General features: G+C 36.0%; 1 protein-coding gene across 9 annotated transcripts in view; it reads left to right on the forward strand.

Annotated features, from left to right (window-relative positions):
- Positions 1–15,299, forward strand: part of PHLDB2 (pleckstrin homology like domain family B member 2) — a 71,138-nt gene that overhangs the window by 48,397 nt on the left and 7,442 nt on the right. For 7 of the 9 annotated variants that reach the window (XM_062596866.1, XM_062596839.1, XM_062596890.1 and 4 more), the window contains 5 exons: positions 1,343–1,483; positions 2,062–2,161; positions 8,806–9,013; positions 13,006–13,096; positions 13,551–13,697. In XM_062596866.1, coding sequence (XP_062452850.1) covers positions 1,343–1,483; positions 2,062–2,161; positions 8,806–9,013; positions 13,006–13,096; positions 13,551–13,697 — 687 coding nt within the window. Of the gene's footprint in view, positions 1–1,342; positions 1,484–2,061; positions 2,162–6,934; positions 7,078–8,805; positions 9,014–13,005; positions 13,097–13,550; positions 13,698–15,299 lie in introns of those variants that run through there. The other 2 variants (XM_062596898.1, XM_062596906.1) reach the window with 2 other exon arrangements.

The raw sequence follows: 15,299 nt of genomic DNA on the forward strand, positions 1-15,299 counted from the left end.
TCGATGGCTCTTAGGTGTTCATTTTGTATGTTTTATACTTTTTTTCTGTGGGGTGATAGAAGATGTATATCTTGAATATTTGGGGGAGATCAGTAGCTTCTAATTATCTTAGTTGCTCCATGGAATCTGTCCAGTCTGTGTCTTCTAGCTTTTTCTTTCTTTTTCTCATTCTTTGTGACAATTTTGTCTTTGTAACAACCAAAAGATATTTTTAATAAACCTATTTTTAAAGGAATAGAATACCTTTATGAATGTAAATGCACAGACCTTTGTGTTGTGATAGGGCAGCACCTAGTTTAGGATTTGGCATATCTGTGCTGTTTCTGATAGTTATGTGTGCTTGAAGAGTTCCAGTAGAACAAATCACCTTTCCTGTTAAGTGCTCCAATAAACGTAGCACTAAGACTGCAGCTTGTATATGCCATACCTTTTGAGCAATTCCAAAAGGAAAACTCTGTGTGTAATTTCTCTTTTTTCTATAAAGCTAAGATCACCTCTCTGTTCTGGATTTGTGTTTCCTCACTCTCTTTCTCCTCGCTCTATTGCTCAACTTCCATCAGTCCATTGGCCTGAGGTCATGGCTGCTCATGTAGATCCTATTCCTTTATCTGATACACCACCTCCTCTGCCAGCTAAGAAACATCGCAGGCAACCACAGGTAACCCTTCAAAAGCTGATGACTTGGGATGGGCTTTTTGTTATCATGGACATGAAGTTAATTTACATGTGAATTTTTCAGGGTGGTATGATAGAGTTGATAAGCTGATCGTGCTTGCAGAGTGCTATACTTAAACACACTGCTCATTTAAATATATATAAAATATATTACAGAGTGTTATTGAATGAATATACTCCTTACCATATATGAATAATCCAGAGGCAAATGCTAATACTTAAGAGCCATTGTAACTGTCGGAAAACTTAAAGCAATAAAGTACCAGTGCCTATGTTTGAAGTCCTAAATTAATTTTTTCCCCTTTACATTTGGACAATGCCTCTCAAAAGCTGTATTTGTTTTAAGCCACCAGTTCTTCAGAATAACATGTAAAGAAGCATGTTTTTCTCTGTAATTGGATTCCAGTTATGAGCTAGACTTGAGAGACTTTTTAAAAAACTAGGTACAATGACATGTATGCAAAATATGTGCATGTATTTAATAAATATCCATTATCAGTGTGTTTTATAATGTGAGATTTGTAGAAATTCTGGATAACACAGTGATGCAGAAATTCTTTAAATAACATTCTTCCCAGTTAAGCCTTCAGTATATTCCATACAGAGCATAAATGAGCAAGTAGGTCAGTTCGTTTTGCCAAAACTGTTTAACAAATTGCATTTTAAGCATTTCAGAAATCTGGAAGAGCGAAAGAAGCAGCACAAGGAATGCATGTACATGAGTGATACTTTACCTCGCAAGAAAACGACTCCATCTGTGTCACCGCACTTCAATAGTGCTACTCTTGGACGAAGTGTTACATCTAAAGTAAGTATTTACATGCAATTAATAGCTTTTCCATTTCTATATGAAAACCTATGTTACACTGGGGAACTGTAAGCATTATGTGGTCCTCCAAATTCATATATGCAATTGAGTTTGAAAGAAATTCAGATTTATTAACATACAGAAACATATGTAAGGCCTTCCATACTTCCAGCCTTTATTCTGACCTATAGAAATGCCGTGCTTTAACATTAATCATAAATGCATGATTTATTATATCTGAAGGATTATGTTTCCAGATCAATTTAAATTGAGTCTAGACACTCAGCAAACTGTTTTCCTTTCCTCCTGTGGTCTCCAGATGGTAAAGAAAGATTGTGAATAAACTGAAAATTGTCTTTATTTGTGATAAGGTAAATTAACAAACAACTGTATGGTAGAGAAATCGCTTTGAAAACATTTTGGTCAAATGGAGACTGTGGATAACCAAAATATCCATGGCTGATTGATGTGATACGACATTGATATTCATGACAAAGCAAGTTATTTTACCATTAGTTGCTGGTGCAGAAATGTCTAAAAGTGTAGTTTTAACCATATATTTACAAAACCTGCTGCAGGGGCATTTACCACTAGGACAGAGCAACAGCTGTGGCAGTGTACTTCCTCACTGCTTGGCAATGATGACCAAAGAGTCGGAATCAAGAAGGATGCATAAAGGTAAGACCTTCTTATTTGATGCATTTCTATTAAAAGTCGGTGCTCGTTTTTTTGAAAAATAAATCCAAAACTCATGTATCTACAATCAACAGGACTACAAAATTATAAGTTTTCTCTCTTGGTTCTACGTTGTACAAGTTGCACAGTCCATTTGCAGGTAACAGCAAAGTTTAGACTGACACGGGCGTATGTGTAGATTTGAAGTATGTGATCATCAAATATACTCCAGCAGAATAGAAAAATACTTAGAAAAATACACATTGTGTAAACTGAGTAATTCCTGTGTGGATTTTGAGGCATTATGTTAAAGATAATGTGTTGCTTGCTTTCTTCATTTTTCTTTTTTGAATTACACTTCTCATGTCATGAGTCATGATCTTAAAAACTGTTTTCACAGGCATGTCTTTTTGCCTGGAAAAAATAATTCCCCAGTTTATGATTCAATACCATGACTTATCTTTGAGAATGTATGATTGCGTTATTGTGATCCCACATGAATATGGGCCTACAAAATAGGAAAGAAGTAGTGGTTCATTATGGATGTGTAGCTGCATTTTTGTAAGAGGGATGTGACAATTCTGAATCCAAAAGAAAATTACATCTTTGAAACCTGATCTGTTAAGCTATGAGATTCTGTCTTGTTTGTCAGCTTGAATTGATGTATTTAATTTCTGCTTTAAGGAAATTCATTACTCTTCAGTTCCAAAGCGTCAATTTCTTTTCTTTCTGACACCTGAATCATTGTTATAAAAATTAATGCTATGAGACTTTATGTAGAATTGTAGTGACTAAGCCTGAGCCAGGATGGGACTTGTCAGAGCTAACAGATGTTAAAAGAACATGTTTGAAGTCAGTCATATGTACCAAGATGACTCAATACATGGATAGAACAGATCTGCTGCAAAAGAATCACGATTTACTACATTTTACTTTATAGAGCTGATCCAGTTGCATTTTGTTCTTTTTGAGCTTTAGTCGCGCAGCAAGCCTTCCACAAGCCTACTGTGTTGTGGCCAGTTTTTATCTTGAAGTACTTCATACGCAATACGGAAAGAGTGATTGCAAAGGGCATTAGAGTGTGTGACCAGAAACACAACTGCAAAGTGTTACTGACTCTGATACAGGTGAAGATAGTTAATAGCTTTTAAAATAAATTGACTTTCTTTTTGGTCAGCATACAACTAAGAAAATACTAAGAGTATAGGCAGGTTACTTGTCTTAAGAGCAAAGAAGAAAGGCAGGCCCTAAACTAAACCTGAGTGATAGATTGACAAAGAAGAGATGCGTTAGTTAAGGTACTTGGCACGTTAGTTGCTATATGCTGTGAGGCATAATGTGTGCTCTACTGCCTGCTATACTCGAAGATGATTATTGCTTTGAAAGAACCAACTGTTTAAATGGAAATACTAAATTATGGAGAGGGGCTTAGGGGAGTTTGATTAATTCATAGCAGGAAGGTGGAAATTCTAGATGGCTTGTTTTGAAGCATCAGCTTTGTGAAAGGGAAATACTGCTGCTGGCAGGTGCTTTCCTTGAACTCTCACAGGATTTACAAAGTAAGGAGTACAGTCAAGACATGCAGGATGTAGCAATATAGGGATTCTTTATGCTTTGATGGCCTCTTTTAGTAATTAATGAAGGGTTTAGTACCCTCTTGCTCAACAGAGAGCTCCCTAAATTTATTTCTGTTGGAGGAACTAAGACAAATCCCGTGTAATTGGACATATTTTTTCTCTGTTTTGACAATCAACTAGCACCTGCATACCAACTTCATTTGGAGCTCTACAATAAATATATTTATTATATAATAAATACACTGTATTTCTTAAAAAAACATTATTGGGGAAGATCAGATTAGCCGTTTTAGACTAAGTGAGTATTTTGGATGAGTAAGACTTTCTACTGAATCAGCAGAACTCTGCATCTTTTGTAGAAATTGCTTCTCTTCCCTGCCCCTCTCCCCCAAATAGCTAATGAGCAAATTAAAAGTGATCTCGATATGTCAGGTGTACTGCACCACTGCTTGCTTTGCTTGCCTTTCTTTCCCCACTTGACAGGTTTTCACTGCGTCAGTTTTCTGTATTCAAGGTGACGTACTGCAAACGACAGGTCTTGGGTTACTGCTTCCTTAGGCATGCACTGTTGCACTGAATGCACCGCAGCCAGGCGTGGTCAGCGCAATGGAGCGTCATCGTCTAACATGACAAATGACATTTTATCCGTTCCATTTGGAGCACTGGCCACAATGCAGTGTCACATGAACTGTGATACAAAGAGGATGATACACTTTGCTCCACAGAGAGGCTCCTAAAGTGGTATTAGCAGCTTACCAAATTCCTAAGGGCTTAAAAGCATTGAGCAAATACCTAGGCCAGATGCTCCCTTATGTTTGTATAAATCTAAAGAAAGTTTATTCAACAGTGCCTGGAGAAGGTGGCAGCTCAGCTAGTTTAAAGATGTTATCTGAGAATTACAAAATCACCGGTGTTATGAGTTTTCTCTAATGGCTTTCTCCATTTTTTTTTTTATTTCGGTCCAAGAAGGTAAATGTAAAAGTCTGAAAAGAAAAATTCAGAGTTAAAAATGAAGTTGGGGAAAAGTAGAACTGCTTCAGTTTGAACATACTGAACATGTTCCTGCACAATGTTAAAGCTATTAAAGTATAAGTAATGTCTATGAGTAAATTTTAGGCCACAGCCAGTGGAGATTCAGGAGGAAGCATTTTCATAAATTTCCTCATACCAAACAGTCTTTATTATAGGATTACTATAAGTGTGTTTAGTCAGTCATGTGAGTTAGAAAAACGTTCCTTGAAAGAAACAAGCTGTCAGTCTCACTAAAAATTGCCTGTGGGAAGAGCAGCTTATCAATTGTTTAAGAGCACACATCTTTGGTGTAAATCATTTATGGAAAAACTGGTTTCTTAGCTGTCATTCATGAGGTATTTCTGAAGGACTATATAGAGATTATATATATTCAGCTCTTTGTAAGCAAAGTGTGTGCAAAAAAATTAAATGAAGAAACTACTCTTTGGTGTAATCTAGAGACCAGACTCTGCACAGGTGGAATCTTGGGCCCATGGAGTTGCCATGGGACGCTGGGGACCAGAAGCCCAGGCAGGCGCAGGTAGGAGCGAGGGCTCCTTGGGCAGTCTAGTCCCGTACACTGTGGGCTGCTCTCCCAGAGCAAAGGGGAGATGGTTGCTTGAGAGTTAAAACGTGAGACAAGACATGACACTGGGAAGAACACCATTTGGACAGAGATGTTACATAACAGCAAGAAGATTATTTGTAGTATTTCTAAGCAGAACTTTAGAAGTTCACTGAAAAACAATATACTGAGGGAGACGTACATATTTAAGACAAATTTATAAGCTTTTCTATATGGTTTGTTTTTGTTTTTTGCTCTTATAAAACTCAGGAAAGGCCAGAAAAGGTATGAAAACGTCCCTTTACCTGGCTGTGTCCAGCATTGCTACGTTTTGGCAAAAGTACTGATTGTGTCAGCACTGTCAAGTAGTTTCCCAAATCTGTGAAAAATTTAAAATAATTGTTTAAACGGTGATAGCATTTCACAAATCCATTTTTTCACACTGTAAAATAACCTGTCACAACAAAACTTCTGATTAATGCTAATATCTGCAGAGCTACTGTTTTGTGAAGGACTTATCTTTTGCTTCTTTGCTCATAGCCAAACACGTACAGCGGAAAACTTGGAAATAAATCTTTGTAGATCTGTGGGTTACATTGCCAAGGCAGACTTGGGCTTTCTCCTTTGGCATGTTTCAATACAAAAAAATGTATTTTGACATTTTAATATCTATGTTTATAAAAAGAGGAAAAAATGGAAAGAAAAGAAAATATTGTACCAAAATCTTATATATATATATATAAAGAACTGCTTTTAACATACTTGACAGTGCTACCTTTAACAACGGCTTTCACTTACAGTTCTGACCTCATTGCTATTTTGTGGTGTCATATTTGTTCTTTGTGATTCTGCAACAACTGTAGGATTTCTTTTTTTTTTTTTAATGATACGGCTTTATGGATATTTGTAATATTTTGCTGAACTCAACTTTATTATTTTACTAAGAGAATACAAACCAGTGCAACAAAAAACATTATTTTAGCTATTGCCAGCTTGCAATTATATTGTTGGCTTTTGGGAAACTTTTAGTGAAGTTTAAGATCCTACTAGGAGCTTGATATTTCTAAGTGCATGTTCTACGTGCAGAACTTCTTTAACCAACAGATTGTACTTGTGTGATGTGTAAGCCAGTCTGTAATGGAAGTAGGTTGGCTGTGAGGTTTTTTTGAGTCACTATACAGCTGATTCTGATATTTGAACTGTGTGTTGCTTAAGGCCTGAGGAGCACATGAGACTATCACATTATATAATGTTTATGTGAATGCATGTCATTCTGTGACCTAACTGTTTTACTGCATAGAAAGAGACATGTCTTGAAATATATAGTTACATTTGCATGATTATATAAATTTAACTGACAATTTTTTGACTTAAATAATGGATTCTTTATCATCATGGAAAGTTGTACATGTCATGAAAGTGTTCATATTTGTAAAACTAGTATGTTTCTCTGTATTTTGCAGAAGAAAAATCTAAAAGGTACAAGATATGAAATTAAGATTTCTCTGTAGTCTGTATTTTTGCAAAGGGCTTAATAGACAAAGATTCATTTGAATGCAGTTTCTTTCACTAATTTATTTTTTTCTCTTTTTCCATAATGAATAATGAAAACCATTTTTACAGGAGCAATTAGTCATTCCAAAGGTTCGAGTATGAAAGGTAATTGCATATCTGCAATAAAAGCAGCATTTGCCATAATAATGGGGAAAAAAAAATTGCACATGCAAATCAGTAACATCTGTGTTGTGTGATGCTATTATCTACAAATGCTGAAGTGTATTTGTGTCCCTTTTGTTTCTTCTGCTAATCAGTGCAGTTGAACTTTTGTTGAAATTTAATGTTCTCTCAAATGGCAAGTACAATTCCATTAGTTTCTTGGAAACCAGCTTCAATTGTCTGTGAAAAGCCTTTGTGTTGTACAGAGAGAAGCGGAATGAAGGGAAGAGGAAACAATTTATCTGCCTTGGAGATGTGTGTAGGGCATGATTTCCACAATAATATGCTTTAATGTTTCAGCCTGAGTCATGCTCTTCAGAAACCTTTTGGAGAGGATTATAGCCTTTCCAAGGTAGAGCTGCAGTTGTTGGCTCCCTAAAACAGAACTCTTCTGACTCAAATGTCAGAGGAAATACCACACAGTAATGTTATATATGCAGATAGAGAACGAGACCAAGGCAGGAAAATACTCCCAATTCAAACAAGGTTTTCTAATATCGTAACGATGTCTAATAAAAATTTGTATGTGGATTTTACAGACATTTTTCTTATGTTTTTTGTTTGCTTAAAAATCTGGAGTGTCAATGGTGTGTTTCCTCTATGAATGGGAGATTTTAATTTTGTCTAACAGTCATCCTTAACACCCAGCTATTCCACCAGCTCACTTTTTTGGTTAGGATTGCGCACAGAGTACTTGTCAGTATCAAAGCTGTGAGAAAATGTAATTTCTTGCATCAATTCAAGGAAAAGACGATCAGTGAAGCTATGTTTGTCATCAAGTACATTAAACAAACCTTAAAAGAGCATTGTGAAATCTCTTCAGCAGTTAAAATGATAATTGTCATTTAGCGCAAGAACCTCTGTAAGTCTGTGTAAATGCTACTGTTTTATTTACAAAGAGTAGTGGAGACATTATATTAAAAATACTTCTTCAGAATTATTTTCAAAGGAGATATAGTCAAACCAAATTCCCTATATTCAAGGATGGCTTTTAAAATACTTAATTCCAAATTAGCCTGTAGTTGAATACTTAACCTGACTTCTTGTCTGAAATAAATATACTGGTCTGTCAAGTACACTTAAAAATTAGACTTTCTACTCATGTGACTCTTTTGTTGAATGGCTTGGTTTTGTAGAAAATTAAAAAGCAGAAAATTTAAACACTACATAAACCTTACTTTTTGTTACAGTCACTGAGCTACAGAGATCTGTTTCAATCATATTGGGTGAACTATAGTTTTAAAGCTCTAGGAAAGTACCTGTGCAATGGTAACTACAGTAATGTGAAAAGTAGCCTATTTATTTCACCTGAAACGAAAAGTCAACCTGCAGCTACCCAAAGGCAAAATTCCCCCAAAAGACAAAAGAAATACTGCACATTCACTACATCCAACCAACCAAGTACTGTACACATTTGAATATCAGGACAATTTTTTATTTAAACAGTGATGATTGTTCTAGATCTCTGAATTACTTTGGAATTTGGCCTAATTTATGCATATTAAATTTTCTCAATTCACATACAAGGATATATATTGAAAAGCCAGCCATACTAGTCTGCATATATTACAGATGCTGTACCCACCAGTGATAAAATGAGTATTTATAGGTTTTATTTCAGTTATGATTCTTTTATGAAATTAACTGTAACATTGTAGTAGCTAGGTCACAATGCAGTTAGATCTGAGCTGGTATTCCAAATGCTTGCGCTGCTAACACTTTATGTTCAGGTCACAGGATTTCCTGTGTAAAATAAGTGTTTCCTCTGTACTCTGCAGGGTATAACCATCAACGTATATGTGAAGAACACAGGCAGAAATCTCCTGAATTCTACAGCAGAACTGCATCTGAATCAAATGTATATTTGAATAGTTTCCATTACCCAGATCGTAGTTACAAGGACCATGCCTTTGATACATTAAGCTTAGATAGTTCTGACAGTATGGAGACAAGCATATCAGCATGCTCACCAGATAACATTTCCAGGTAAATAATTTTCATTTTTGACCTTATAATGGTCATAGGTTTATAATATTAAAAAGGAAAAAAAAAAAGTAGATGTTGATGCTACAGTAATGTGAATACTGCTAACAGGTTAAGAAAATAAAGATATTAGATGGGCATAATATTTACATTTGTGTAGCATTTCATCAAGTTTAACTGTCATCTTATCTGTTTATTTGAAGATGGAAAATATAGAGAGGCTAAGTGACCAGTTAAAGGCTATACAGAAATTTGTGTCAGCTCTGAACAGAAATTAAGAAGTCATTGATGCTCTTTTCAGATGTAAATAATGGCTGAACTTCCTTCTCTGTGCACTACAGATTTCTGGTGATAGGAAATTTCTCAAAGCCATCTGCCAGTGATGAAGTACACTTGTTCTGCATGTCCAGCATGCTAACTTAATTACTTATGCTGAAACATTTTGGAGTCCTCTAGATTTTTTTGGCATTTCCTCTCCCTTTTGTGGCTCAGTAAAAACAAAGAGATAATAATGAAAAGACTTAAAACCCTAGGCTGTGCTTCTCCAACCCTAGGAGATTGTCAGCTCAGACACTAGTTAAAAAAAAAATCTTCCATTTATGTAAAAAGAAAAGTCCAGCCAAGTCTCAAAATTGTGAGCAGACAAGTTTTCTTTCTAACAATCTGGGTTTAATGATAGTGCTTTCATTTCTGCTCATGGTCCTACCCCAGTAATTTCACAAGTGCAGGTAGGGGCTGTGAATTAAATACAACATTGTCAAAGGATTCAAAATCTCATGTGAACATCGGGATAGCTTTCTGGCTAACGTGTTTTATTCAGCATCTGTTTCCTGTAAAAGGGTGTCGGCCCACTCATTTCCTCTTGTAGTCCTTAACACTGCAATACTAGGAGTCTTGGAAAATACCAGTGAAATTGATTTTGCTGGTTGTTTTTATGTAGAAGCATTAGGACTCTGGCTCTGAAGAGTTCCCTTTAAAATAGATATATAGTTGGCTAGTTTCCAATAGCCTAACACAGGCTGGGAATTATAGTCTTACCTTGGTAGTTATCTAACGTGGCAGTGGTAAAAAATCTCACTGTGCTGACCATTTTGGAGGAAGAGCACATGTTGCTTGAACTACCCAAGAGCCATCTTATAAATGGAATCTTCCATCTAGGATTTCAGAGCCCTGTCTGCTGTTGCATTTCACTGGCATTGTTTGTCCATTTGTCTCCTGCAGGTTCCAGCCACCATGATTTAAAAAACCAAAAACAAACAAACAAAAAAAACTCAGAACAAATATATTGGTTTCTCAGAAGGCAGTTAGTTGAGGGAAGAAAAAAGAGCTTTGACTGAATCTGTTAATAATTCTTGGAAGATAGTCAACTTAATTTCCTTCTTTAACAAAGATTTCCTTAATTGAAATGAATTCATATTGTTTTAGATGGTGTTTGAGAATCCTTTCTAGCCATATCAGTCTTCAGATGAAAAAAACCTATGTTGTTTTGTTCTGACACATTTAAACTATATAAGGCATATTTTACCTTTTTTGCTGGAAATACAGAAAGTGTCTGTGCTCAAAGTACAGGAGAAATAAAACTGTTCTTGCAGTGCAGTTTGTTAGCTCACCGAAATATATGATCCTGTGATCGGTTGATTGACTAGCAACTTCATTTTTCCTGGTTGATTTTTCAGAGATTATGATTTTCTGCTATGCATTAATTTCTGTGAGGAGGACAAGCAAATTGGGAGTGAAAGGATTTAATTAAGCTGATAAGTTACCGAAGTTGAGTATGAGGTATTGACCAGTTTTGTGTGGGAGAACTTACTATAGTTAAACCATTTTGCATGTTTTACTTTATTTTAACTTACGGGCTCACTGGTTTTACTAAAGTTATTTGACTCAGGTTTTGTAGGCCTCTCAACAAGATGTACTAAGGCCCAATTTAGGTTTAGGCATCTAAGTCAGTGGCCTGATTTTGTGGGTTTTGTTCAGAGACAATAAGCTTCAACAGCTTTGATAGATTTCAGCTGGATTTGTCTGATCTGCAGGCTTGGGTTAAATCAGGTATGTTATTTCGCATTGTACTATATTCTCATGAAACGTCTCCCCAATATCAGACAGAGAAATGTGTTCTGGAGATTATCACACAGGAAGAGCATTCTCTTAGCAGTCTGCTGTTGACAAAATCCTAGTCTTACCAGAAATAGCCGGCAGAAGCACGCTCAGAAAGCTGAAGATGTTGGTCTTGTAGTTTTCTTTCTTGCCTATGACACATAGTGGGACTACTTCCACTCTACCTTAGTCCCTTCACAGTGATCTATCTGCTATTAAGAAGCATGAATAAACCTGCCATTTGACACCTACTTTCACTAGAGAGGTCAGTTAGTTTTCAATATAATCTCAGGTCAAGTTTCTCTCTGCCCTGAACATTTGACCTTATTCAATTTCTAACACTGTTGTGCTTTAGTCTAATGACACTGGTAATGGTAACATACCTAATATTTAACTGTTCTTAATGAATACTATAAGATGAAAAATAAAATGGAGACCATGATGTTGAACATATTCACATATGAATATACCACAGTTGAAATGTCTGTTAAATTGAGATGAAAGAAATAAATTGTATTAGAGGAAAGATGCATAGTATTGCTTGTTGGCTACCTACAAGACACCAGATACTGCCCTTTGCAAGAGAAAGTAAGCGTTTTGGCAGAGCTTTTAGAGAACTAGCGTATTAGCAGAGAATCTTAAATAATACTTCCTCTCCCAAATACTGCCTTGTTATGAAATTAGGGATGAAATGGAAACACCTTCTTAGAATGTGTAAAGAGTGACTTTCATATTATGGAATGCATATCTACTGAGGCACATGGATACGTACTCAACCGATTAAATTTCCAACAGATCATATGAAACAGAAAACTGACTCTTTCATGATGGGCTTCTCTGGATTATTAATTACAAGAGTGTTGCCTCAAGAGGCACAAATAATCCTTAAAGACTATGATGCCTGTACTAGAATCAAAACATCACTGTGACTCAAAGAGCATGAAGGATGTTCTATGGTACTTTCAGGCATTTTTAATTTCACTTAAAGGAAAATTAGTCATTACATTAAGTTGGAACATTGTTCCAAAGCAGGCATAGTAAATCAGTGACATGAGAAATAGGACAGAAATACGGAAAGTCTGTGTACAAAACCTGTGTGGTGATCTAGTGGCCTACTGTGACTAGAGATGCTCTATAAACTGATTTACTAGCTGTATGTGTTAGGATCCTCTTCATCTCCCACCATGTAAGAGAGATACTTATCACAGCAGAGCTTTTGAGTCCCAGATACACAAGTGATGCCACCTTCAAAAAGAAACTGGAAGTGAAAATGTCATCCAAATATCGTTCTATTGCAAGAATGAGCAAAAAAAAAAAAAAAACTGACAGGCAAAGTGACAGCTGTGTTGCAGTAGGCCAGGATCTAGCGCTCTTTGTGATTACCCTTGTTACTTTGGCTTGTTGGGTACTTTAACTGGTAGATCCTTTCTGACACTGCTCTGCCATTGAGTGTCTTTTATGGATGTCTCCTAACACTCCTGATTTTTATCTAGCATTTCCTGATGATGATTTCAGAGACACAAAACAGATTCAACCCATAGCCAGAAAGACTTGAAAAGCATATTTAGATGATCACTAATGCCAGCTCTAAGAATCGGTGGTGTGTTCTGTTAGGACATGGTAACGGCCTCCATCCATATTTTGTTATCTGAGAGAAGATGACAAATCACAGGGGACACATTTTTAGACATCCGAGTCTGCATTTCTCACAACTCGGTATGGACAACATGTCAACTGAGAGAGTATTGTGTACTTTATACATTATTTGTAATTAGTGCCTACTGCACTGAATTGGATCTTAAAAATACAGATTCAATTCTTAACTAACGTTGTATTGTAAAATATGGCTTTCATACCAGCTATTGTTTTAAATAACTGATTTGTGTGTGTGTGTGCAGTGCAAGCACTTCAAATGTTGCAAGAATAGAAGAGATGGAGAGACTTCTGAAACAAGCGCATGCTGAAAAGACCAGGCTGCTTGAGACCAGGGTAAACAACTAATTTTGTGATTAAAACTAAGAGCTGGCATGTTGGGTAGATAATACCCTCCTAAATGAATCATTAGGCCCTATATCATTAATGCCTAACAGGGCCTTAAAAAACAGGGCCTCTCTCTGCTCAGTTTTTCTGCGGCTTAGTCTCATACTGCATCTTTGAGCCCATATGCAATAGCTGCTCTCTCAATGAGTGAGTTCAGGGCCACTTAATATTAGAAGCTAATCAGTATTGCTCCTACACCTGCTAGGAGAGTTGCTTATGAACAACTTGCATTTCTAGAGCAGAAATATTTGCGATTCTGATTCCAATCTCAGTCTACTTTGCAGGGTATACACTTCTGCCTACCTGAAAGGCAAGAAGGGATTTAGTCCTAGCTAGGACTGAAATATATTATCGGTTATAATTTCACATATAACTGGAGTTCTGCATGTGTTGTGGTATTTAGGAACGGGAGATGGAAGCTAAAAAACGAGCTCTGGAAGAAGAGAAACGTCGCAGAGAGCAATTGGAGAAAAGATTGGAAGAAGAAACTAGCCAGAGGCAAAAATTAATTGAAAAAGAAGTTAAGATACGTGAGAAACAAAGAGCTCAGGTGAGATATGTTGACATGAAATGGTTTTAGTGCAAGGCTTAACTCTTGATACAGAAACATGAATTGTATTGTAGATGTGGAATTTATTTCTGCCACTGGTAAGCTAAGCTACTTCCAGCTGAATAGAATGACTTAGTACTTGTAAGATGTAATTGTGCTGCTTAAAGTTCGTTTGGGCTTTTGGAGCCTCAGATAGATTTCTCTGTATTCATTTAAATCTAAATAATAACATAGGTATCTATTTACCATCTTGTATCTAAAGCATAAATTTAATCTTACAAGGTTTGTTACTGAGTAGCACAGTATTTTAATCTGAACAATAGAAATTTGTGAGAGTTAATTTTATAAACCGTTGTGAGCTTTTTGTTTTTATTTGTTTGTTTTTCCCATTTTAATACATAAAATATTTTGGAATGTGAATTGTCATTTCCAAAATAGTTGACTGGAGAAAAAAAATGTTTTTCCACCTCCACATCTACTTTAAGGAGAGAATAGCGTTTTTTCCACCATTATGAGGACTACACAAAAGAAGAAACATGATTTAGTAAAATCAGTATTACCTGTTACATCTTCTGTGCTTCTTTTTGGGTTCAGTGGTATCTTGAGCTCTCTTCAGGTTTAGTGTCTTACCTATTTGTTTATTCCACCATAATTAATGAGGTTTCGTACATGGTACAGCAAATGAATTAGGCAGCCATTTTTTTATTAATATAACATAGCAAACTAATGTGTCCATCTTAATATTTGTATATGGGTGCGGAAGTTTCCAAATCCTATTTGAATATCTTTCTGCTTTTATCTGTGTTATCTTAGCTAAATCTTTCTGTTTTATGTGTTACTATCATATTTCTTCTCAACATTCCTACATAACTGGCCTTTTTAATTGATAAAAAATCAGAGTAATAGGACAGTCACATAGGAATTTTAAGCTATTTCTCATTTAGTATATTCAACCCTGTGTTCTTGTAATTACCAAATTTTAAATTTTATGTACACTTCATTTAAATGTTGTCTTTTTTTCTTCTTTAAGAACTTCTAATGACAACCCAGGCTTGGTGTAAACAATGATGTCATGCTTATATCTTCATTCATAACTGGAATGCATATGCATTGTAATAACAGTGCTAATTGGCAGAGACACTAATAGCTGAACTAGTAGGAAGAAAAAACTGTTCTTTCAGAATGAACTGTGCTTTTTCATTATTTATTTTACTTCCTTTGTGCAGTGAGATCCAGTTTCAAGGTTATAATGTTTTTTTTCTTTCCAGCACTTCCTGACATTTAGAAATGTAAACTAGGGGAAGGAACTCCATCTTTGCACATGCCAAAGCTAGTTCCAGCTTGTATAGTAAAGGACTGCATAATTTTAGAAGGGTGCTAAAAGTTCTTACAGGCAACACAGCTCCCATTGCGTAAGGAGACGCTTGAGAATGCAATGAGAGAAAGTCCCTTAGATTTGTGACTCACAGTGGTATTTAAAGGCTAACTTTAGGCATGGAGCAGGGGCGGACTGGATTCTCCAGGTTACTGACGTCTCTGGAGTCAATGTAGGAGCGGGGAGAGAGAGCGAAAGAGGGACTGATTTCTTTGACAGGGGATTCA

The sequence above is a fragment of the Rhea pennata genome, chromosome 1, assembly GCF_028389875.1.
Source record: "Rhea pennata isolate bPtePen1 chromosome 1, bPtePen1.pri, whole genome shotgun sequence".
NCBI lineage: Eukaryota > Metazoa > Chordata > Aves > Rheiformes > Rheidae > Rhea > Rhea pennata.